The sequence below is a fragment of the Chionomys nivalis genome, chromosome 4 (genome assembly GCF_950005125.1).
Source record: "Chionomys nivalis chromosome 4, mChiNiv1.1, whole genome shotgun sequence".
NCBI lineage: Eukaryota > Metazoa > Chordata > Mammalia > Rodentia > Cricetidae > Chionomys > Chionomys nivalis.
This window is the reverse complement of record NC_080089.1, coordinates 118,942,169-118,968,209: the sequence shown is the minus strand read 5'-3', so window position 1 is coordinate 118,968,209 and position 26,041 is coordinate 118,942,169. Positions and strand designations below refer to the sequence as shown.

Genomic DNA, 26,041 nt, shown 5'->3' with positions numbered 1-26,041 from the left:
CAGCCATCTTAAAGTCAGCAGTTTAATTCAAAGCATAGTGATCATCGAGAAGATCCCTGGAGGGCAGAGCAGAACACAGACTCCAGTGAGCAGAGTAGATGTTACCAGTGGCCATAGACTCCTCCTCGGAGGGATGCAGGCTGTGGGGTCTCCTCCCCTGTACCACCCAGAGGCAAGAGGGCCTCACGCCAGCGTGGGCCTGCTTCTGAGAGGACAGAGCCTTGGGAAGAGCATGTAGTGCCAGGACCAGCTCCAGGATGCTTTCCTACAGGGGTCTCAGCTCACCTCTAGGCACCCCTGGACCTGACAGAATCCGTTGCCCAAATGAAGATGCCTCCAGCACTTTCAGTCGCACAGAATAGCAGCTCTGGGTGCAGTCTATGGGTCTAAACCCAGACGGCAGTTGCTGTCTTCTGAGGCCGTGACTCCTAGATGTGTGTTTGAGATATCTGTGGTGTATACTCAGAGCTGCAGAGAGGTGCCCTGGTCCCATGGAGCTACTGCCTGAGGTTACAGTGGCCCTTGAGCTCTGTCTTTTGCTGGGCTGGCTCTTGAATCTGCCCTCCTCTGAGTAATTAAATCCAATCATCCCTGACCTGAACGCTAAGTACAATTTAGGAAATGCTAACATGCTTAGCAGAAGCTCAGAGCCAATCAGGGCTCTTGCCTCCATCTCCATGGTCCCAGCTGGGCTACTTGGTGATGAGAATGATCTTCTCGGCATCAACCTCCTTCACTTGTCTGGAAGTAAACTTGACAATAAATTTCTTGGGTCCACTTTTCACTGGGGTACACTTCATTTGGAAAGTGATGGACTGTCCAGGTGGCACTGTCCTAGAAAATTCAAATGCACACAGAATCAGCAAAGATGCCACAGAAGAAAAGTGCATTGCATGAAAAACCAGGCATCTGGTCCTGGGACAGCTCTTGGAAAATCACTGTGCTCCGGAGCCCAGTAAAGCGGACCTCCACCCGGAGGGTAGCCATTTGTCTCAGCCGCCAGACAGACGGCTGGCTGGGATGGCTACGCCCCACTTAGGACTGTCACAACCCTCCTGGGTGTCCTCAGGAGCACAGTTCCTGGTGGGTCTACAAGGTGTTCTCTAGCCCTCGGGACTCAAGATGGCATTACCTGAGAGTGTGTTGGACTCAGAGCCCCCCTCACCCGAACTGCTGAACGGATCTGTTCTTTAACAATGTTCCCGGGTGATCTGTGTGTCTGTGAAGGGTTAGGAAACCCTCGTCTCAGAATAACAGGAGATTGCTGGGATTTACCTGGGAGATCTGACACTTGGTGAGAAACAGACCGGAGGAATCTTTGAGTTAAAGTCCTGTACTGGGTATGTCGGCAAACCAAGATCAATATCTAGTTCCTCAGGCAGAAAACAGAGAGAAACTTCCCCTGCACCAAGGCAACAAAGGCTCCAACTAGGAATGTGCCCCTTACAAAGAGGACACATGGATGCGTGGAAACTTAGCCTTCATCCCGGCAAGGCCGTTTGTTTGGCACAGCACAGTTCCGGTTTAAATCCCAAATCAAGGTGATTCTAAATGTTCTATGTTAGAGAAACAGGAGAAAGCTGCCTTCCATATAGCACTGCACACTTCCCAGTACAGCCATTCAAACGGCACAGCATCACCTACAGAGACACATGGAACAGTCCAGAGACTGAGGTATATGTGGGGATTACCTGTGTTATTGACATTTCATTGATAAATTATTTGACAAAATTGGGGCTTTGGATTATTCTACCCCAAAATTAATATTCACAGTAATAATTATGTAAATAGACCATAAATTGCAGAACATTTATACTATTTCTCTTTTTTGTTTGGTTGATTTTTTTCACATTTTTTTATTTATTATTTACTTAAAAATTTCCACCTCCTCCTCTCCTCCCATTTCCCTCCCCCTCCCCGATTTTTTTTTTTTTTTTTTTTTTTGAGACAGAGTTTCTCTGTGTAACCCTAGCTATCCTGGAATTAGCTCTGTAGACCTGGCTGGCCTCAAACACGGAGATCTGCCTGCCTCTGCCTCCTGAGTGCTGGGATTAAAGGCATGCACCACCACCACCTGCAGCTATTCCTATATTCTTGCTTATGACATGAAATTCAGTATCCACAGAGAGGATTAACAAAGGCATGTTAGAACTTTAAACAGCCTAGGCTGGGATATATAGTTCTATGGGAGAGCACTTGCCTTTCATGCACAAGGCCTGGGCTCAGTTTCCAGGACAGCACCTTAGAAAACAAGACTGTGCAGAGGTGGTGCACGCCTTTAATCCCAGCACAGGAGGCAGAGGCAAATGCATCTCTGTGGGTTCAAGGCCAACTTGACCAATATAGTGAATTTTAAGCTAGCTAGGGCCATAGAGTAAGACTGTCTCAAAATAAATAAACTCCTACAAGCTAATTACACCGCTATTCCTCCTGAGTAAAGGCTGCACTCAGGTTAATAAGAAAAGTAATGACTTCCTAGGGGTAAACGGGCAAATGAAACAAATTACAGCAGAGAGTTAAGAGGATGCTTTGACATTTCTGTAGAACAATCAGATTGACAAGAAGCAGAAAGGACTACCACTGGCCGAACACTAGTGTGGTCTTTTCTGTGATTTGGTACCAGCAATGTGTGTCTGCATTTTTACTGAATCTCATGCTGAAAGTTTACGTCTCCAAAGGATGGCACATGTGTGAGAGACCCATGTACAGCACCTGTACCGTGAGAACAACTTGAGTAGACTCACCCTTGATCCCAGGACTGCATGTTCGAGAGGGCCAGGCTTTCCACGGAGAACCTGATGTTAGTCAGAGGGATAGGCAGGGTGTTCTTGAAGGAGCAGGTGATGAGAAGTGGCCAGTTGACCTTGCCCGTGTCAGGCATCTGTTAAGAGTGGGGAGTGGAGGAAGGCAGGCGTGACGAGCTGCAGATGAGAGCTTAGATGGCAGCTGGAGTCAGTAGGTCTGTGCTCCCTTGGAAGGCTCTTGTGGAGAACCTGGTCCACCTGTGTCTCTCTGAGATTCCGTGTATTTGCACATGTTTACCTCTTTAGTTTTGTCAGACATATTTTGAAGGAACTTAAGGTACATAGTACATGGTAGCCAGAGGTCCTAGTGTGAGCTACATCCTGATCTCATCCAGCTAATCAGGATGCCCCTTTGCCCAGGCTCAGGGGCTGAACAGCTGTTAGAGCCCCAAGCTATGGTATGGACATTGGTCCTCCCTTGCCAATGACCCAAAATTCCAAGTTGCCTCACAGGAAAGCCCGGAGAAACACATCCAAAAACAGGCTGTGTTCATCCTTCAGAATCTGTTCTGCCCCTCATTTGTCCAAAGCCAGAACACTTGGAACTCACACGTGCCCTGCCATACTGTTCTGGCTGGACCCTCTCCCTCAGAGCCCCATCTCCCCTGCCCAGGGTTTGGTCTCCTTCAGATGCCCAGGGTTCCAGAAGCAGTGCCTGCTCCCCACTCAAACCATGTGCTAGCTACATCCAATCACAGTATAGATGTACTAACTAGAATTTTAGTCCCTCCAATCACAGTATAGATGTACTAACTAGAATTTTAGTTCCTCCAATCACAGTATAGATGTACTAACTAGAATTTTAGTTCCTGAAGTACAGACAGTTTAGCAAAGGAAAGTAGAGTGCCCACTTCTAGGACATCTGAAGCTCCAACCACACATGGCTGGCTCCAGAGACAAGTGTTCTCTGATGCCTACAGATACCTGTGGAGCCACCTCTGGAGGAGGATGGGAGTGAGACCCCCAAGAGAAACCTATTTTAATTATGTTATCTATATGAATGTTTTGGTTGCATGTATGTACTGCACCATATGCATACCTGTACCCACAGAAGTCAGAAGAAGGCATCAGATTCCCTTAGACTGGAGTTAAAGGTGGCTGTGAACCATTATGTATGTGATGGAAACTGAACCTGGTTCCTCTGTAACAGTGCTCTTAACATCTGAGTCATTGCTCCCGCCCCTCGTTTCAGGGGAGGGTTTGAGACAGGGTTCCTCTATGTAGCCCTGGCTGTCCTGGAACTTGCTCTGTAGACCAGACTGGCCTCAAACAGAGATCCATCTGCCTCTGCCTCCCGAGTGCTGCAATTAAAGGTGTGCGCCACCACCGCCCAGCTAGAAATTCTGGATGATTGGGCCATGGTGAGTAGGCTGAACCTGCTTCCCAGCAGAGTGGATCCTGGGAAGCACTCGGTTCTGCTTCACTGAGCGGGGGCCAGGCCTGAGCCCCACCGCGGCCAAGGATGAGACTCTGACTCATGTCCAACTCAACCACACTGCCACAGAAATGTCAAAACAGTCTCCAGAGGTGGCCATATCCTCGGCCTGAGAAGTCCCAAGGGAGGTACCCTACTGAGCTGTAAACATGATGAACCCTAGGAGAGGCCAGGGCCACCAGGGAAGGACTCGGGGATGATGGGATTTCATTTGTGTTTTAATAGATAAAGCCTGCCTGAAGACCAGAGAGTAAAACAGTTCCACTGGTCAGCCTTACAGACCGGGAAGTGGTGACACACACCCTCAATCCCAGTAGCCATATTAGTTTGCCATAGAAACCAGGCAGTAGTGGTGCACGCCTTTAATACCAGCCCTAGAGAGGAACATAAAACAGAGGAGACAGCCCTCAGATAGTCTTGTTCTGAGGAGGATTCCTGGAGGCAGTTTGGACTGAGGTAGAGATAAGAGCCAGTGGTTGGCGGTTTTGCTTTTTGGTCTTCAGGCAAGCTTTATTTATTAAAATACAAATGAAATATCACTATGGAGAGCCTCTTATGTAAGCTGCGTTTGACTCCCACTTGCCTGGGAGTTGGTCTGGCACCAGCTTTATTGCACACCACACTGGGGGTGGGCCCATGGCAAGACTTGTACTTCACTGGCTTGTATCCAAAACACTTAGACACGCAAGAGGCTGATGGCAGGGATCGCTTCTGGTAAAGGAGCTGAGCATCTGAGGAGGACGGGAAGAAATTTTTATCATGCCAACTGCATCTTTAGAATGTTGTGCTGTTAACAGGTAGTCCTCATTTTTAAAAAGTTTAAATCCAGTTAGCCAAAAATAGAGAAAAGAAGCTGCTTGACACATCCCTTCTCAGAAATGCCTGTGTGGAAAACGATGTGCCATTTTCCTTAGGGGTGCAGTGGAAAACGTGCCATTTTCATTAGGGATACAGTTGGCGCAGTGGTCAGTCAACCAGGGGACCACAAAGGCCCTGAGCTCTGCCCCTTTCCTGGCCTGCAGGCAGCTCACCTCAACAGAGAAGGCAGGGTACAGGAATGACAGGGTCGTATCGGTGGCCACCTTGTCGCCAGTCTCCACTATTTCTGCAATGATGAACCCTTTGATGACCACCTCATCGTCAACCATGCCCAGTTTGTAGATGTAGGAGTTGGCATCCATGCTGAGAACCACCTCTGATTCTGTGAAAGAGTAGGGAAGAGAGGAGAGGTGAATTCTTGGCAAACATTGGGTTAGATTAACTCACGACAGAGCCACTTGGCCTTAGAGGAGTCCTGACCTCTCTTTGGAGAGCCTGCATCTAGGGACCAAATGGACTTGATGATTTACTGAGATCTCCAGGCCCATTCTGGGCCCCCATTGTCAGGGTAGTCTGCTCATGCTGAGGGTACCACAGCCCACTGATAGAATAGTAATTCCAAACAAAATCTCTGCTGTTGCAGAGACTTGGCGACACCACTAGCACCCTTAACGAGTGGCTGTGTGCTAGACCCTAGACTCCTGGCGCTCTGATCTATGTGTGCTAGACCCCAGACTCCTGGCGCTCTGATCTATGTGTGCTAGACCCCAGACTCCTGGCGCTCTGATCTATGTGTGCTAGACCCCAGACTCCTGGCGCTCACTCTGATCTATGTGGCCCATTTTTTCTACTATGCCGGGATTCCTTATCACCACCAAATATAGTGCTCAATAGATGCTGTGTCTGTTCAAACAGAAGAGCATGTATGGGAGTAGTCACAGAGAAGAAAGACATCAGATGAAGGGGATCCTGGTCTCTCTGGGGCCCGAGGCTCTGGTACCTTGACCTTGGATCTGCACCGTCCTCTGGATGATTCCCAGGTTTGCCTTCTGGCTGCCTGTATATGTCTGTAGGTCGAGGGAGCACGAAATGTTGACATTCTGTGGTGTGGCCGTTTTCCTTTTCAACACTAGGGTCAAAGTGACAGGATAGCCTAGCTCCACAGAATTCTGGAGGACATGGATCTGAAGCATGCTGTTCACTGGCCGATGGCCGGGTTTGTCCTCATCCGGGCGCTTACCGGCGGCCTTTTCCATGGCCTTCCTCTCCTCTGGGGAGCCTGCAGAGACACAGAACATTTCCTGAGGACACCTCTCTAAGGGGAACCGAATGTCTGAGCACACCCTTGGGGGCTGAGAGAGCTTTCCCTTGTTCTGGTTTGAATTTTTTTTTATCAACTTGACACAAGCCAGAGTCATCTGGGAAGAGGGGACTTCAGTTGAGACAATGGCTCCATCTCATTGGTCCATGGACAAGTCTGCAAGGCATTTTATTAATTAATGACTGATTTAGGAAGATCTATTCCACTGTAGGTCTAAAAATCCCTGGGAAAACAGACCTGGGTTGTATAAGAAAAGTTGAGTAAGACACGAGAAGCGAACCAGTAAGACGTGTTCCTCCGTGACTTCTGAGTCAGTAGGTGCCTCGAGTCCCTGTCTTGGCTTCTCTCAGTGGACTGCTATGCAGCATATATAAACCAAAAAAAACCCTTTCCTTTCTAAGTTGCTGTGATCTTTATCACAGCAATAGAAACAAATTAAACAGAATTTGGTACCAGGAGTGGGGTATTACTGTGACAAACATGACCATGTCATTTTGGGGAAGGTTATGGGAGGACTTTGGGACATTGATCTGGAAAAGCTGTTGAGTGTTCAAAGGTCAGTGGGCGCTGTTCTGTGGGAGCTGGGAAAATACAAATGTTGAGAGCAATGGAGACAATGGAATCCTGGCTTGAAAAGTTTCAAGAGAATCTTAAGAGTCCCTTAAAGAATCTATGAGAGCCATCTGTATGATACATTTGAACTAAGACTCTGTGGTATCTGGCCAGCTGGAGTTGAAGAATCAGCTGTGCACTTGAGAGGAAAAGGCAGGCAGATCTCTTTGAGGGTAGCCTGGTCTATATAGAAAGTTCTAGCCCAGACCCTGTTTCACACACAAAAAGAAAGGGCAGCTGATAATCAAGAAACCAGCACCAACTAGAGTGAAACCTTTATGAGACAATTGGTTACTGGTTAGCCGGAGTTGAGGAATCAGATTTCATGAAGAGACCAGCATCACTGAGGTGAAATCTTCTGGGAGTATTTCCTCATCGTCAGCACCCAGGAACTGTGGTTTAGAAAGGGCTAAGCCTGCATCTCATGCTAGCTGCTAAACTTGGTAGTATATGCTTCCCAGGTGGTGCTGGTTTAAAAGACATGAAGATATCATCGGTATCACCTGAAGCATGGCACTGTGAGAGGCCAGGAGAGGTCATTGATAAAGGTACAGCCATGGAGACCCAGCATATCGGAAATACAAAGACCATGGAATGACCACCAAGGGCAGAGGCAGGTGTGGCATGGACCTAACTTGAGCTTAGGAGATGAGTTCTTTGTGCTGCAGGTGGCAGAGCCCCAAAAGCGGAGCCGGGGGCCCCTTGGGAGTCCAGAGACCGGAAGTCGGTCTCAGATGTAAAGCACTGGGTGTTTAATTTTGTGTTTTATTTGATTTGACTGTAACTATGCTCTGGGTCTCCCCTCTTGGAATAAGAAATATGTAACTCATGTTTTATTTTACAGGAACCCAGTTAAGAGACTTTGGATATCTTAAAGAGACTGAATTTTAAAAGACTTTGGGACTTTCAGAATGTTTTTATATTGTGATATTGATATTAATATAGGATCTTAGGGATAAGCAAGACAGGAAAGGGTATTGTTTCATAGAGTTGTATTTCAGTGTCAAGTTGACAAAGAGTCGGTTGTCCTGGTTAGATATTTTTGTGAACTTGACACAAAGCAGGTTCATCTGGAAAGAGAGAACTTCGGTTGAGAAAATGCTTCCATTTGATCAGCCCATAGGCATTTTCTTGATAATGATCAATGTGGGAGGGGCCTGTACCACTGTGGCTCTGACACCCCAGCAGGTGTGTCTGGGTTGTATAAGAAAGCAGGTTAAGTAAGACGTGAGGAGTAAGCCGGTCAGCAGTCTTCCTCTGTGGCTTCTGACTCAGTTCCTGCCTTGAATTCCTGCTTTGGGTTCCTTCAGTGGACCATGACCTGGGATGAGTAAGCCAAATAAACCCTTTCCTTCGCAAGTTTCTTTTCTGTTTTTGGTTTTTCAAAACAGGGTTTCTCTGTGTAACAGCCCGGGCTGTCCTGGAACTAGCTCTTGTAGACCAGGCTGGCTTCGAACTCACAGAGCTCCGCCTGCCTCTGCCTTCCCAGTGCTGGGATTAAAGGTGTTTGCCACCACTGCCTGGCCCAAGTTGCTTTCCATCATGGTCTTTATCACATCAACAGAAACCAAACTAAGACACCCACTGACTAGGACTATGGAGGCTCCCAGGAGCTATGGATTCACACTGAGAACTACCCAAGGCCGCGTGCTGGGGACTTGTCTTAAGTGGTCGGCAGCAGGAAGAGCAGAGCGCCCTAGTCTCCTAAAAAGCTGTGGGAACACAAACAAAGAGTTACTCCACCTCCAACCTACCCAGGACCTTTGACATCAAACTAAGGATAATTTAATCACAATAACACACTGAGCCAGGCATGGTGACTCATACCTGTAATCCCAGCAGCACTTAGAAACCTGAGGCAGGAGAATTGCCATGACTTCAAGCCAGCCTGGACAACAGAGTGAGTTGGAGGCATTCAGAAGGCATGAGGTGATCCTGTTGCCTCCCCTCCTCCCAGACCCTTGGTCACCTGGAAAACCAGCAGTGCTGCTCACAGTGAAGTCAGAAACCTCTTTAGGTCTGGAGCATACCTACAACCTCATCACACGAACTTTATGCTCCTCTGACTTCTAGGACAGCTCCCTGGAAATGTCCACTCATAGAGCTAGCTCACTGTTACTTGAGCAGACTCGGCTCACAACCAACAGACTCTTTCCTGGTGTGCTTATTTGAAAGACAGTTTTACAAACCTGAAGAGAAGCTAGGGAAGGGAAAAGACAAGCAAGCTGTACCTCTCATCTTGAGGCTCTGTGCAAGTGAGGCTTAAGTACAGCACCAAGTCCTGCAGAAGGGCACAGCCCCCGAATGGGCACAGCCTGAGTGGGCACAGCCCCTGAGTGGGCACAGTCCCCGAGAGGACACAGCCCCCGAGTGGACACAGCCTGAGTGGGCACAGCCCCTGAGTGGGCACAGACCCCAAGAGGACACAGCCTGAGTGGGCACAGCCTGAGTGGACACAGCCTGAGTGGGCACAGCCCCCGAGTGGACACAGCCTGAGTGGGCACAGCCCCCGAGTGGGCACAGCCCCCGAGTGGACACAGCCCCCGGAGTGGACACAGCCTGAGTGGGCACAGCCCCCGAGTGGGCACAGCCCCTGAGTGGACACAGCCCCCGAGTGGACACAGCCTGAGTGGGCACAGCCCCCGAGTGGGCACAGCCCCCGAGTGGACACAGCCTGAGTGGGCACAGCCCCCGAGTGGACACAACCTGAGTGGGCACAGCCCCTGAGTGGGCACAGCCCCCGAGTGGACACAACCTGAGTGGGCACAGCCTGTGTGGGCACAGACCCTGCATGGGCACAGCCCAAGTGGACACAGCTCCCAAATGGGCACAGCGCCCAAGTGGGCACAGCACCAAGTCCTGCAGAAGGGCACAGCCCCCCAGCCAAGGTGAGTTTGTGTAGGTATCCCAGACGACCAAGGCTGCAGCACACTGGTCCCCAGCTGCTCATGAGGCAAATAGGAGGAGAAGTCAGAGGCTTCCCATGATAAAAACAGACTGTGCAGAGGTCTTCAGGGAGACAGCGCATAGCACACAGTAAGGATGGCAAACAAGATCTGGTCTCCAGACTGCCACGGCGTATCCTCCAAGCTTATCGCTTTTAACAAGGAAAACCAGGCCCTGCAGAAGCCTGATTTGGAACTTACTAGAGAAAAACTTTAAGTTCTCTATTTTAAATATAGTCAGAGGGGCTACTCCAAGTTTGGTGACCTGAGTTCAATCCTCAGGACTCACATGGCAGAATGTCCTCTGACTTCCACAGGCACACTGTGGTGTGCTCACACACACATGCACACCGCATACACTGTGGTGCGCTCACACACACATGCACACCGCATACACTGTAGTGTGCTCACACATGCACACCGTATACACTGTGGTGTGCTCACACACACATGCACACCGCACACACTGTGGTGCGCTCACACACACATGCACACCGCATACACTGTGGTGTGCTCACACACACATGCACACCACATACACAAAGTTAAATAAGTGCGAAACCATTGTAGATCTATTAAGGAACTGAAGGGACAGAGAGTGCAGCAGTAGCTCACCAAGCAGAGACTATCAATACAGAACATGTAATAGCCTAAGTCACTAACAGCTTAGAGACTACACAGGAAACCATCAGATTTGAGGTTAGGGTCATGTAATTATCCAGGCTTCAAGGCAGAAGGAAAAGGTACAAGGAAAAAGCAACAGTACACTGAACTCTCTCCCTCTCTGAGGCAGCCCTCGCTCTGATTGTTTCTTTCTTAAATCTCCTACTAGGGCAGTGAGATGGCTCGGAGGACAAGGGCACTTGCCTCCAAGCCTGACAGTCTGTTTACAGAGGGCAGACACTGTCCTGGGTCTAGGTCGGACAGGAAGACTCGGTGTCCTGCAGACTCCGCCCTCCTGTCACACTACAGTGAGCAGCTCCTGCCTTCTTTACACCGACCACCCTTCTCTTTCTTCTTGCCTCCCCCCCCCCCCCCCGGGGCCTGGCCTCACACTCACTGTGCTGCGAATGATGACCTTAAACTTCTGCTACCACTGCCTTGACCTCTTCATGGCTGGGACTATGGCATGCGTTAGTATGCCTTGTTTTCATAGAACCACACCACCATCTGAGCCGCATCTCCATCCTGCAGGGAATCGGGGATGCCCACAGATGTGGATGACTGTCTTGCTGCCCACAAGCACCCTGCCGCCACAACCGTCGTGGACATGCAAACAGGCCCTATGTGAGCACAGCAAGGCCAGACACAGGAGTAGCTGCTGTCTCGGGATGCAGGCACCACCAGGACAACCTCTGAAGCCCCATCTCTTCTGCTCACCTCCCTCAGGCTGTGCTCTAGGGAACACCTCACCATATCTGGAGCCTCTTCCTCAAGACCACCTGTTCCCACTATTGGTGGCTGAGGAACAGAAACTGCATGTCCAGCATCGGAAACCCCATGGCGTGCAGGCTATAATTCTCCAGGTAGCCTGGCTTGGTGGAATCTCGGTAGATTTACTGCACAGTGGGACAGATCTAGACACAGGAGGCAGAGACTGACTTGAGCCTGGGGTACAGTTCTGGCAGAGTGCTTGCCTAGTGTGCATAAAACCCTGGTTTCCGGCTCTAGTACTCTAAAAAACAAAGCCCTGGACCAGGATGATGGCCCACACCTTTAATCCAGTAATCCAGCACTCAGTAGGCAGAGGCAGGCAGATCTCTGTGAGTTCGAGGTCAGCCTGGTCTACAGAGCAAGTTCCAGGACAGGCTCCAAAGCTACAGAGAAACCCTGTCTTGAACTCCCCCATAACCACCAAAAAAGACTCCTTATAAGATTACCTTTCAAGATAAGTAATAAAGTAATTGGCCCTTTCTTTGTAAAGGCAAATGCAGCCAGCCAGTAAAAGCTCTGACATGAATAGCTTGCCTGCCCACACAGTTAATCTATAACAAATTGCTAAAAACAAATCTGCAACAAATAAATGTGCATGGGTTCTTGGGATAGTTTGTTTCTCACCTGTAGTGTGAGGGATATGGAAAACATGCTGTTTTTTTCTGTGTGTTTTGTATTCATTGTAATCATTCACTTGAAAAGCAGAATGAACCACATTGTAACTCCTACATTGCCTGAAAGACTTTGTTGGGATATATAAACTGTAGAAAAAAGTATACAGCAGAAAGAACATAGAAAGAACACAAGAGAACAAGGAAGAAAGCCATCGAGACTGTGTAAGAGTGTTCCTTCACTGAGACCCCTCAGACAGACAAGCTTAGCTTAGGCTGACTGGTTGGATTCCTTTCAAAGCCCTGTGCTGCTGGAGGCTGACCCCCCAGAAAGCAGTACAGTTCCCTTACCCGAACCTCCAGCTGTGTGCCACCACACCCAGCTATATCCTGCCCTGGACTGGACAAACTGTGTGTCATGCCAAGTCTGCCCCAGGACACAGTCACCCTCATCTCACCCGGCTTGGGGTAGTGCCACATTCTTGCCGAAGCGTACATGGTCGGGCTGCTGTGACAGGAACCCTATGGCCAACGATGCCCTAGGTTTCTCCCCTCAGGTCCCTGCGCAGCTACCTTCCGGGAATTTGTACTGCAAGGTGATATCTTCGCGCTTGTTCTCGCCCACCATCTTGGTGCTGATGTTCTTGCCGATGCTCGCAGTCTCCACAGCGATAAGGACGTTCTTCTCCCTGCCTTGGTTCTGCTTCACCAGCCAGATGAACTTGTCGCCGTTGACCTCGGTGAAGACAAACTTGGTGTCGTACTGGATTTCGACCTTCCCCAGGCGGATGGCACTCAGTGGAGATGGCCCGGTGCGGAAGCCTCCTGAGGGGAAGGAAGAGGGGATGGTTGCTGGGGTCTGTCCCCTAAGTTCATCACAGCAACGGTAAAAAATCCCACCCAATCAGGGAGGAGACAGGGGCTTCCCAGGCAGCCTGACTGCTATCTACCACTAAGAACACAGCCCAGCTTAGAACTGAAATGTCCAGGAATTCTCAGGTCCAGAGGGAAGGAGCCTCTATTTCCATTCATCCCAGAACATTGCCTGTTTCTGTATGGCCCTGTACCTTCATTTCCTGGATATTGGGTATAAAGGTAGTACTGACCTCATAAAGTCATCAAACATCAAACAAAGCAGTATACAATGGCACTTCCCCTCACCAGCTGTCACTATTGACCTGAACTGATAATGCTGCCTTCTAGCTCTGACATAGGAGCAGAGAGGTCTCCTTGGTCGTCACTAACAACTTAGTAAGCATTGGTCTTTCGGCTTTTCATTGTACATAGCGGTTTGATTTTGCACACTGTACTCTCAACACTGGTCTTGCCGTTTCCTTGTTTTATTTAAACCTTCAATATACACGACTCCTACCCTAGCCACTCAAAAGCAGCCAACCCTGCAATTCAGTGTAGTGAGCTAAGACTCAGAACAGCGCTTCTATCTAACACTCTTGCTTCTAACATGCAGAGGGCATCCACACTCTGCCATCACCTTATCTACAGTGTGAATGGATAGGTGGTCTTCTAAAGCCCTTTCCACCTGGGCACAAGGCTTCTGCTACCTCCCAGAGGTGGCGACTGTGGGCTGCGCGCAGCTAAGTTGCAGGCGACTGTAACCTGTGCACAGCCCAGTTGCAAGGCTACCGTCCCCACCCTGGCAGAGACAACTGGGACCCCAGAGAAAGGACCCCTTGATGAGCACCTTTCAGCACAGGCGGTGTGGGGAGGTGAGGAACAGCAGATCTCTGGAGGCCCCTGGCTGGTGCCATCAGGAGCTGTGAGGCTGTGACCCTGCCTTAGGGAGCCTTTGGGACACGCTGGTTTTTGGAATAATACAGGCACCAAAATACTTTACATTGTAATCTGAATGCCTTTGGGGACTGAGCCTCTGCCTCTGGGTACCCCTCCTCTATCCACACTATTCCCTCTGTCTGGGTGAGGACCTTGCTCCTGGAACGGCTAAAGAAGTCCCCTGCAAGGGCCTGTGTCCTGTGGAGGTCAGGGTCCCCCTGGGATGTGAAAGAGATTTAAGGGTGACAGTGTAGATGACATGCATAAGTCTAAGGCTACATAAACAAGCTGGAAACGTTTTCTGTTCGAGGCTGCTTCCCTTTGTGCATCAGCCAGAAACAGTCACACACTCTTAAAGGGCTTTCTCCTTTATTAATCTTTTAAGCGTGCAGGTCAGTTTCCCACTGGTAAGGCATTTTAACCCTGTAACAAATCCATAAGATTTCCCGTGTAACCTCAGACCAGACTTCATCTGCCCAGACACTCCCCAAGCTCCTTCCCACCCAGGACCAGATACAGGTAACCAGCCAGCTGGGACACTCCCACTCCATCCAGCTTGGGCTTTGTGGTCAGCTACTCAGGGACCTGTGGCTAAGAGTCCCATTCACCATACCTTCCTGAGCCTGGGTTTGCCAAACACAGACAGTGACCAAACTCACTTTAAAGGTGAGCTGTGGGCTAGTGAGATACGAAGTAGCCAATGGCACTTGCTAAGCCTGGCAGCCTTAATCCAACCCCTCGTACCCATGTGATGGGAGGAGAGCACCGACTCTCACAACCTGTCCTCTGGCCTTCACGTGTATACCATGATGCATGTGTGTGCACACACGAACATGTGAAAAGGTGAGTTATGCGCTGTACATCAGGAAGCGCCTGCACTTACTGTTGTGGCGTGTGACTGTCACTTGTGTCCTCTCTGTAAGGCCTTGCTCAGTGTGAGTGTCGCCACCCAAGACCCCAGACACGGCCTCCATCCCCAGCTCCTCCTGAGCCCCAAACAAACTCACCCTCACTGATCTCCTGTGGTGTAGCATCCAGGACCTGCCAGCCGTCATGGCCCTGGGGTAGATCCTGTCTTTTCATCCAGGCGTCTGTCCACACGTGGAAATTCCTGTGGCAGTGGAAACGAGCCAGCCATGCAGTTAGAGAAACTCACCACGGCCCTCTAAGGTTCTGGAGAGGGGGACCTTTGTCAACAAAGGCTAGGACGGTGGGGAGCCATGTGGAGAGCGGGGCTTAGAGCAGAGGGGCAGTGGGGGAGAAGCCCCTGAGACCCAAAGACCCCAATCACTAGCCTCTGCTGAATGAATGGGCAAACAACTGTAAACCTTTTCTCCACTCAAAGGGATTCTGATTTTATTGATGAATAATTTTATAGCTTTGTAGCTGGACAGTATTCCATATTCTTGCCTTTTTGTTTGTTTGTTTTTGAGACATGGTTTCTCTGTGTAGCCCTGGCTGTTCTGGAACTCATACTCTGTAGACTAGGCTGGTCTTGAACTCAGAGATCCACCTGCCTCTGACTCCCCAGTGCTGGGATTAAAGGTATGCGCCACCACTGTCCAGTTATTCTTGCTATTTTTAAGACAGTTGCATCATATGGATTAACAGAGCTTGGTGTCTCCAACACTTGTGCTAAAGTGAAAGACTTGGCACATCCAGCTGTGGGAGACATGACCCCAAACCTCCAGACATCCTACTTCCCTTAAAATCCCTGTGCTTTTAGCCTGCAAGGTGCTGCGCACTGGGTCAGAGAGCAGAGGAGACAGTGCCCCTGGTTGACTAGAGGTGCCAATTACATCAGTGTAGCAGACAGCAGCCTGTCTCAGTCTCCAGGGCTGGAGGCCAAAAGTAAAGACCAGTTCTTGGTCTTTGCCTCCATGGGGGCAGAGGCTGCAGCCCAGGGATCTTCGTGTTTAACAAGCCTTCCCAGGAGTTCTGCGTCACGCAATGAGGTTGGCTCTGCAAAGTGGGTTTCTGGAGTTGACACTGCTCCCAACCTGTCGACAGAGGAGGCTGAAAGCCCACAGGAGAAGAGAGGAGGAACCCTAGCCAGCCAGGAGGGAGCCTACCAGACAGAGTCTTTGGTGAGATGTGTAATTGTCTTGCCCGATTCATCCAGGTAGATATCTACTATGAGGTTCTTCCCCGTATCATGGGCTGACTCAAAGTTAGTCACGCTGCGAGCCGGGATGCCCACTGCTCTCAATGCTGAAATGAGCCCAGACAGGATGGTCAGCTTCTGCGGGGGCTGAGCGGCCCCTGCCCCGGCTGCCGCCTACCTGTGGTCAGGATCCCAGAGAAAACCCAGCACTGGCCAAAGCACACAGGCTCCTTGGTGATGAAGTGCTGCTGCAGGATGGGCACGCTGCTGGTCCACACGTAGGGGGCGGTGCCTTTGCTGTAGTCTCCTGACCAGTTCCCCACCAGCACGCCGTTGTTCACGGCACACATCTGACACGGGACAGAGCAGTGTTAGTGTGTGTGCCCTTCCCACACCCCAGAGTCTGTCAGGACAAGCAGAGCACACAGGAGGAACAAGGGACACGTTTAAGACTAGTCTTGACTACATAGGGAGACTTAGTCTCTCCTTCTGTACTCCCCCAGAGAAACCATCCCTCACTGAGCCAGAGAAGAGCATCTCTCATCACATGGAAAGGCTGTGATGCCCACGTGAGACTTCAGGGTGCAAATGCAGAGGCGGGGTGACTTTCCGGCACATAGACACTGCTTGTCAGGACACCTGTGAGTACAGACTGACACATGACTTACCTAACGGCAAAAGGAAATCAGGCTATAAATGTAGCAAGGTAATTAGAACCATGAGGGCACACGGGCATCTTAAATCCTAATGGGACAATCAGGCCCAGCACCTTACCACACACCTTCATCTGGACCCCAAGGTGAAGGACAGCTAACGTCGTAATGGTGATCTGTCACCTGAGTGTCTGGTATGGACAAGGGAACTGCCTGTCCCAGGAATCTCTGCTCAGCTCTGCTCCTACTGCTAATATGGTCTACTTAAATCGCTGTCAGTCTGGACCCTGTCCTGCTTTTCACCCGGCTGCCTCCACTGTCCCACACCTCATTTCTACAGCCTTGCTTGACCCTGAGGCTTTACCCTGCAGCACTTCCCAACAGATCTTCAGCAATGTTAGCGCTCTCTCTCTCTCTCTCTCTCTCTCTCTCTCTCTCTCTCACACACACACACACCCCTCTCTCTCTCACACACACCCCCCTCTCTCATGCACACAACTCTCTCTCTCTCTCTCTCTCTCTCTCACACACACACACATACACACCCCTCTCTCTCTCACACACACACCCCTCTCTCATGCACACAACTCTCTCTCTCTCACACACACACACACACACACATCCTTCTTGCAGCTTCTCTGCCTCTTTGAACTCCTTGGATTCTGCTGAAGTTTCTGTGATCCTTTTGTGACCATTCTATAACTTACATCTGTACACACATACATTCACACATGCATACACACATGTAGGCATATTTACTATGTGATGTGTTATCTAAGAGTGAATATTAGTAAGAACTGAAATAAAAGAACCTATGTTTGCGTCGGCTGACAAATCAGGATTACTGGATACACTGCTGCTAAGAAAGTTAGCATAGCATAGCAGCACATCATAGTGCGTGAATTTGTTGCTAGCAATGAATTCTTACATAAAACATCCCAGCTGCAGCCAGGTCTACAGGGAGGGCGAGAACCTCGAATATTTACGCCATCTTGTAGACTGGAAAAGCCATTTCCTACGATCAACTTAGAAGTGGCAAAGTTGGCCTTCTGAACTCAAATTTGAGAACCTGTCCTCAGAAGGACAATGGCAGACAACACATCCCTTGACAGTTTTAACTGCTCAGTCACAGCTCCCCGTGAGCTTCATGGAGAGCAGCTTAGTGTCTACAGGAAAACCCAACTCGGCTGAGCGGGTGTTGACTGACCACAGCAGCATTTACTCTGCAGACTTCTGGGAGCCTGGAGGTGGAGTCTGGCCTCTCCACATACCATGGTGCAGATGGTCCTGGACACAATCACCGGGCTCTGCAGTTCACTGGGCTCCAGATGGGTCAGCAGGGAGAAGCAGCATTTCAGGATGTGCTTCTCAAACTGTCGTGGAGATAGAGAGAGAGGCGTCAGGAGTCTGTCCTGTGGCAGACACTAACCAACCCCATCTGATTTGTATTTCCTTGAAGGATAACTCATCTCCAAAGTAAGGGAAATTGCCCACAGTCTCCCAAAGATCCTCCACACTCTGCAGTAGAAGCCACTAAGCAGTCAGACACATGACAACAGTTAGTACATCCAAAGGCTCACAGGGCACAACTATTGAAAAGATGAACACGGGGCTGGGAAGATGGCTCAGTGGGTAAGTGCACACATATATAAAGGACACAAAGAGGTTTTAGTTCCGCGAGGGAAATCCTTTGGTAATCAAGTTAAATCAATGAAACAAGTTGCCAAGCTGTGCACGAGAAATGTCATCTCAACTTGGTTAGTATTGGTCATAAAAAGTGGATGAGGGTGGTGATGGACATGATTCAGTGGCTAAGAGCACTCGTTGCTCTTGCAGAGGACCTGGGTTTAATTCCTACACCCACATGGTGGCTCATAGCCAGTTCCAGGAAAGCCAATGTCCTCTTTTGGCTTCCACAGGCACCAGGCAAGTACACAGTGCACAGACGTACACAGGCAAAATAAAATAAGATAAATAAATATCTTAAAAATAAAGACTAGTGTAGGCAGTTTGATTTAGTGGGAAAAGCACCTGCGTTTGATCCTCAAGATCTACCCCATGAAGAGAGCCTCCACACGCGGGGCCGCATGTGTGCATGTAGGGTCACAGGTCCAAGTCCACTTCCAGGTTGAAAACCTACCAAAACCCACCAATGCCTGAGCCTCAAAACCCACCAATCCCTGGGCTTGGTGTGAAATCCCACTAATCCCCACCCTGGAAAACTCCATCCCCAGGAAACCCCATTTAAGTCTGTCTCCTTGGTGTCCTGCTGCTTCTCACCCCAGCAAACGCAGTCACCCGCTTGCGTCTCACCCGATAAATCTCCTGTGTGAAGTTTGTTGTGCGCTGTGACTTTGTGATATTCCCTGGCTCCCGACCGCCAGGATACCTTTCCCTTCAGAGCTGCAACACTTGCATTGGAACTGCCCCCCCCCACACACACACACAGAGCTGCAACACTTGCATTGGAACCCCCCCCACACATACACACACAGAGCTGCAACACCTCCACTGGGGAAGCCTTTCCCCCGGGACTGCAACACTTACAGTGCACCACACACAATAAATGTAAAACAAGCGTTTAAGAGAATGAAATGCTCTAAACTGCAATGTCGTCACCACGGAAAGCTGACATTTTGTTTTATGTACTGTAGTTTCTTCTTTGTTCTTCCTCCTCCCCACCTGCCGATTGTTGAAGGTCTTTTTGTTTGTTTTGTTTTATTGAGCCAGGGTCTGTGCAGTCTTGGCTCTCCTGGAACCTGCTATATAGAACGGACTAGCTCCATTCTCATGGAGATCCGCCTGCCTCTGCTTCCTGAGTGCTGGGATTACAGGCTTTGGCTCCTATGCCTGGTTCACACTGGTGTACTGAGACAGTATCTTCCTACTTACCCTACACCGGCTTCAGAGTCACCCTCTCTTGTGTTTACATCACAGGCATGTGCGACCAAACCTGGCCCGTGTATTTCTAAGTCTTGTGTGATGAGCACTACTAGGGATAGAACCAGGGCCTCACACAAGCTAGGCCAGCAGTACCCAGCTCAGTGCAGGCCTGAGTTACTTTTTAAATCCTGTTTAAGCAGTTTTACTAGGCTACAAAGAACATCCCATAAGGTAGCGTGGTCAGAGTCTGTCCACGGATGTGGTATGTGCTGGTTATGCTGCTGTCCAATGGGAAACCAGCAAAGCAGAAGGAACAGCTGTGGTTCAGAAAGCAGCAGAGTTGAGCCAGTCTCTGAGAGGAGCGACTCACCTAGAATTCCAGCAAAGTCTCCCAAGAAGTCTCCCTTTGCTGTCGACCGAGTCCCACCCCTTTTCTACCGCTCTCTTGGCCTTTCAGCCACAGGACAACCTGACACCATGCTGCCCACAAAGCAGACTCCCTACTGACTGGAAGTCCCTCCTCCACTGCTCCTCCTCTGTCCTATCCTCTGTGCAGAGACCAGGGACAGGAGGCAGGTTTGAAGGGTGGGCATTTTCCAGAGTGTTTTGCTCTGTGAAATGTGGGAGGAAGACTGGCATCTTCTGATGCCATGAAGCTGGCACAGTGGACTCGTTAGCCACCAAACCTCTGTCCTATAGCTGTGCCAAGACACCATCCCTCTGTGCAGCAGAACCTTCTGCACCCAAGTCTTCCAAATGCCTCCTGGTCTGAGCTTCTTGCCACACTGTCACCTGGCACCTATATAAGGACTTGCTGAACGGTTCCTGGATAAATTCCCTGGAATATAGGAGATCGGAAAGAGCCAAGGATAAGAAAGGCCCTGGTGGGCTCTGAACAAGGGGCCTCTGGCTCAAACCGCTTCTCCTGTGGGGTCTGTGGATCTTAGTCCTCTCAGGCAGATTTCACACTTGGGGGGCCAGTTTTTCAGCTGAAGTGAACCCACTTTGCTCCACAGCCTTTGTTTGATATCACCCAAGAAAAACATGCATGGTGCAGCCAGAAGAAGACAATCCATTACCTGACCAAAGGTCCAGGGCTTCTCTTTGATTTGTTTGGCGAAACCCATGTAAATGTAGCCGGTATCATTAAGGATGTACTCTGCCCGTTCTTCCTCACTAGGCATGTAAACGCTATCATCTGAAGCAGGACAACACACATGTGGGTTACTGACTACTCGTGAGATGGAGGCAGGTTTACCATAGGGCCAGGACAACAAATACTGGGGGAATAGGTACAGGAAGCAGGAAGGGTCACAGCAATACACTGTACATTGAAAATACAAACAGCCAGACACAGTGGCTCATGCCTTTGACACAAGCACTTGGGAGGTAGAGGCAGGTGGGTCTCTATGAATTTGAGGCCAGACTAGTCGACACTGAGAGAGTTCTAAGACAACCAGAGCTACATAGGGAGACTCTGTCTCAAAGCAAAAACATAAACAAAATTAAAAAAATGAAGAACTTCCAAAAGGACATCCTGAGCCAGGTGCATGGCTCTTTCAATGGAAAAATGTGAGTAAATTTGAAAATAAGGAAATTATGATGAAGTATAATTCATAAACCGGGTGGTGGTGGCGCACGCCTTTAATCCCAGCACTCAGGAGGCAGAGGCAGGCAGATCTCTGTGAGTTCGAGGCCAGCCTGGTCTACAGAGTTAGTTCCAGGACAGCCAGTGCTGTTACACAGAGAAATTCTGTCTTGAAAAACAAAAACAAAAAACCACAGAGAGAGAGAGAGAAAGTTAAAATTAAAAAATAAAAATTTAAAATAAAAATGAGTAACATTTGTATAAAGGCTCAAGTGTAGCCAGGAAGGGATGATCTGAGAAGAGCCAGGTGTGAAGACAGAGGAGTCCCTGTGGCTCCCAGCAGCCTCTGGGCAGGGCTGTAGCAGAAGCTGGCTGGGTTTGGCAAGGTGAAATGGCAGAAAAAACAAGCGTTTGTGAGCTTGGCCACCAGAGAATCTTCTAGGCAAGCAGCAACTGTGCCTGGATCATGCCGGTCAGCGAGTCTGAGAGGGCCCTGAGAGCAAACAACAGCTTGGGGGCTCAGCACCGGGTGTGAGCACGGGCATTCCTGGTTGTGGGTGCGAGCACGGGCATTCCTGGTTGTGGGTGCGAGCACGGGCATTCCTGGTTGTGGGTGCGAGCACGGGCACTCCGTGTTGTGGGTGTGAGCACTCCTGGTTGTGTCACATGAGGTCTGTGAGTGTGTGTGGGGGACACACTCCACAGCACAGCCGAACTCCTGAGTTACCTGCACACCATGGATTGAAGAGAAGGAAGAATATTCCACCTTTACTCTCATTCACCTTCAGGTAATACTTCCCCACCATGGCGTCGGCGGCGCTGATGACAGCCAGTGTGATCTGCATGGAACATGAGACATGCAGACGCGTTCTTCCCAGACTCAGCTCTGAATCCTGGGAGCCCCCCACCCCTGGAGAATCAACAGTACCGACAAATTGCCCTCTCTAGGGCTGGCTCGGAGACCAGGCATACCCCGATGGAAGAAGATGCAACCGACAAGGCCCGAAGGTCTAGGAAGTCTACCAAAGTGGCAGATAAACTTGGGTTTGAGCCGGGTGGTGGTGGCGCACGCCTTTAATCCCAGCACTCGGGAGGCAGAGGCAGGCGGATCTCTGGGAGTTCGAGGCCAGCCTGGTCTACAAGAGCTAGTTCCAGGACAGGAACCAAAGCTACAGAGAAACCCTGTCTCGAAAAAATCCAAACAACAACAACAAAAAAAAAAACTTGGGTTTGCAGCTCCTAGGTGTATTTCAGCCCAAGTTCTGTTCCTTTCGCTCCTGTATGCAGAGAGGGCCACCTCCCAGATCATAAGGCAGATCCTGTGGCTATGACGTCAGGAGTCTGATCTAGCACCCAGGGCTCCAAGAGGCAAAGCAAATGTCAGCTCCTGCTCTCTGCGGGGCATGGGTGCTGCTCAGCAGTAGAACACTTGCCTAGCATGCTGGAAACCCTAGGTCACATTCAACCCTGCAGGGCCTGACGCATCTTCAAGGGCACCCAGACTGCCATCCAGTGCTGTAGGGTAGGTAGTGACTGGGCAGAGAACTAAGACATAGACATCACTGTACCTACAGCTGCACTAAGAATTTTATTTACCATCATTACACACAACCCAGAGGCTTCTAAACCTATGAGATGCTTTCTGTTACAAGGTGCCTTCTAGGAGCGATGGCCCTGTCTTCCGCTAGCTGAATGGCATTGACTACTTGCTCAGTTTCTCCTGTGCATAAGTTTCTTTGCTTGAAAGTTTGCTGACTCCTCCCTCTCCTGGAGGTGGTTGTGGGACTTAAACAAGCAACACAAACCAAGTCAGTAAGAAGGAGAGTGAGCCTTCTGGAAGGCAGGATGTCCTCTCTCTCAACCCCCAGTGGCATTTGGCTGCCTTGATTAGGGGCCGTTCTGTGAGAAGGTGTTCCTGAGCACCAGCAGCACAGGTGAGACAAAGTCCTCAGCTGACAGCTCTCGGCTCGTGAGGAAGGTCTTTCCTGTTGGGTCCCAGCACAGACTAGAACCCTCACCATCGTTCATTACCAAGCAACCCAGGAAGCCTAGCCTTCCATGGTACCAGTAATGTCAGACACCCTGATCTATACAGGGTCTTACATACATGTTCACATGTTTAAAGAAAGGCTGGAGAGATGGCTCATTGGTTAAAGACTTGTACTGCTTTTGCAGAGGACCCAAGTTCAATTCCCAGGACCCATGTCAGGCAGCTCACATTGCCTTTAACTCCAGCTCTAGGGGATTCAGTACCTTGGGCACCTGACTCACATATAAATATCACAGGCACGTGCGCGCACCGCGCACGCACGCGCGCGCACGCGTGCACACACACACACACACTTGATTAAAAATAAAGAAAAAATATATATACTTTTTAAAAAAAAATCCCATTTTTTAAAAAAATTTACTTCCTTCATGGGTGCTATAAAAAATAAGCAATTTTAAACAGGAAATATTAATATCTTTTGAGTGAAGAAACTTAGCCCTCCCATTCCTACCAGCTCCATGACCCAGACTGCGGTTCCTAGCCAAGGAGACTGGGCCTAGACCTCCCCTAGAGAGGCTGTCATGAGTTCCTGAAAAGCACAAAATGCTGCTGCAGAGAGGAAACTGAAGACCTGGTTCCGGCCCGGAGAGAAGGAAGGAAAAGAGGCTGGGGGTGGGGGGGGGTGCTGAAGACCAGGGCCCTCTTTAAATCTTGGCGTTAACTTAGCAGTGGAATCTGTAGGCTGTGCCTGAAGACTAGTTCAGGGGTCTAGCTAGGAGAGGGGACAGCGGGTGGTGACTGTCCAACACCGGGAGGACAGAAAGCACCACAAAAGATGCCAGAGAAGCCACCTAAGCCCTCACACCTGTGGAGGCTGCTGTGCTGGCAACCTAAACAAAGGACACTGATGATGATGATGTCACGTTCTGCTAAGAGAAGGGGGTGAGAAGCAAAAAGCTCCTTCAACTGCTTTTGAATTTAAACAAAAGGCCTGGAGGCGGAGTGGACATCTGCATCTGCAGGAAGAAGGGTTGTTATTGATCTTCCCACCTCCCCTCTCCCCTCTCCCGTCTCCGCAATGCACACAGCATCTGCAGGAAGAAGGGTTGTTATTGATCTTCTCCCCTCCCCTCCTCCCCTGTCTCCCTGCTACCTCTCTCTGAGTCAGGGTCTCTCTCCATAGCCTTGGCTGTCCTGGAACTCACTATCTATCCCAGGCTGGCAGGCCGCTCACAGAGATCACCTGCCTGTGTCTCCCAAGAGTGCTGGGAATAAAGATGTGCACCACCACGCCTGGCCCTGATGGGTTATTCTTACTCATTTTCCTCTGTTCATTTCCTCCAGCAAACATATAACTACGGAACAAGAGTTACGTAACATCTGGCTAGTTAGAGCTACTGTGCGCTATGGGTAAGCAAGACGCTGCGGTACCCAGAGTCAAGGCTACAGTGGTAAGCGGCATTGTACACTGGGAAGCAAGGAAGGGATGAATAGGATCTGCTCACTGGGGACAGGGAACTACCCAGAAGCCACCACCAGTAACCCGACACTGTGGCCCTCACCTCGCCGCCGGACTGTTTGGTAATTTTCACCTGCCAGCCCTTAGAACGGAAGGATGTCATCGGATCAAGCTCCACGAAGTGCGACATTCTCTCTCCTGGAAACATCAACAGGGAAGTGAGTCTGGACGTCAACCCCAGGACGGCCATCTTTGTCCACTCACCAAGCCCCACTGCTCCTTCCTAGTTCCTGGAGTGCAGCCCTCAATTGATAGTTAGTCCCTCTGCTTGACAGGGCTCATGGTCTTCCTCCACCTTGGCTATCTAGGTTGCCCTGTCTGCTCAAATTAGGCAAGGCTACCCCATCTCTTTCTATACCCTTGCCTATAACTCCAGAGCCCAGTCCTCTCTTCCGTCTCTCTCTCTCTGCTTTGTTAAATTGTTTAGCCCTGGCCAATACAGTCACTACAACATGCCTTAAACTAATGATCTTCCTGCCAAAAATGCAGTGTGTGTGTGTGTGCATATTTGTATGTGTGGTGTGTATATGTATGCGTGTTTGTGTGTGTATGCCATAGGTCAACACTGAATGTCTTCCTCAATCTGGAGCTCACCAATTTGTCTAAACTGGCCAATCAGTAAGCTCCAGGGATCAGCCTGTGTAAGCTCCACCAAATATTCACCCTACTGCTTGGCTTTTACGTAGGTGCTGGGGATTTAACTCGGGTCCTCCTGCTCGTGTGACAGGCACTTCACTGACTGGACTATCTCCTTGGGCCCCCAAGTGTGGGACTTTTGATAACAGAACTACAGTGTCAGCAAACAGTTTTGTGACGTATCTCCAGAAGGTGTTTCTGATCCCTTTAGAACAGTTGCCTCACTGGCTGGCCTCTGTTTGCTCTGCCCCTTCCCTGGCCATCGCTTCATCAACTGTGCCAGAGTGATTAACCCAGTTCCCAGTCCACTGTCAGCATGGGGAAGCTAAGGCTTAGGGGGCAAAATCACCCTTGGCCATTGCACAGTCATCAACCTTGTGTTCCCACCCTTCATCCCACTCCCGGGGCTGAGGCCTCACCGGTAGAAAATGTCAGCTTTAGTTCGTCCTGAGGTTGGAGAGGTCTGTTTAGCACCACCTTCATGTTGAAAATCTGTCCGCGTCTGAGCACCAGCTTCTGGGTCTGGAACTCTGACGTGTGGTGGGCAGCGGCATTCTCCTTTTTCTCCAAGTTCACAGAGTAAACCACCAGCACTGTTAGCACACAGGATGTGGGAAGACACAGGGCTGACTCTTGACTCTGACAGGCCATGATAATCTGAGATTTGGTTTCCTGCCTATAAAATGGGTGTGTGCACACTGGCCACACAGGATCACAGGGGGTAGAGCCCAGATACAAGTCATAGATAGCCTGGACCAACACTTCTACCAGTAGCTATGAGGTCACCCCCACTGCCTGTCCTCCCAGCTTTGTAAACTGGTACATGGATGCTGGAGAGGAGGAGGAGAGGGCAGTCCTCAACTGCTCCCCATTCCTGCCAGCCCATGTAGACCAGG

General features: G+C 50.0%; 1 protein-coding gene across 1 annotated transcript; it reads right to left on the bottom strand.

The window, feature by feature from the left end:
* Window positions 1–153: 153 nt before the first annotated feature.
* Window positions 154–25,796, bottom strand: Tgm4 (transglutaminase 4). Its single transcript, XM_057768433.1, has 13 exons — window positions 25,565–25,796; window positions 24,553–24,647; window positions 21,728–21,839; window positions 20,492–20,610; window positions 17,801–17,902; window positions 16,055–16,226; window positions 15,845–15,983; window positions 14,780–14,883; window positions 12,555–12,806; window positions 6,059–6,337; window positions 5,271–5,440; window positions 2,745–2,881; window positions 154–834 (listed from the first exon to the last, which is right to left on the bottom strand). The coding sequence occupies exons 1-13, from the start codon at window positions 25,794–25,796 to the stop codon at window positions 693–695; spliced, it is 2,055 nt and encodes a 684-aa protein (XP_057624416.1). The 3' UTR covers window positions 154–692.
* Between the last annotated feature and the right edge of the window lie 245 nt (window positions 25,797–26,041).

Excerpts from the sequence above, each read along its gene's own strand:
- Tgm4 (XM_057768433.1), bottom strand. The coding sequence starts at position 25,796 with ATGGCCTGTCAGAGTCAAGAGTCAGCCCTGTGTCTTCCCACATCCTGT. Across the intron at positions 17,903-20,491 it reads AGCCCTGGACCTTTGGTCAG|TTTGAGAAGCACATCCTGAA; the intron begins GTAATGGATTGT and ends TCTCCACGACAG. Across the intron at positions 15,984-16,054 it reads CTCTGGGATCCTGACCACAG|CATTGAGAGCAGTGGGCATC; the intron begins GTAGGCGGCAGC and ends GGCTCATTTCAG.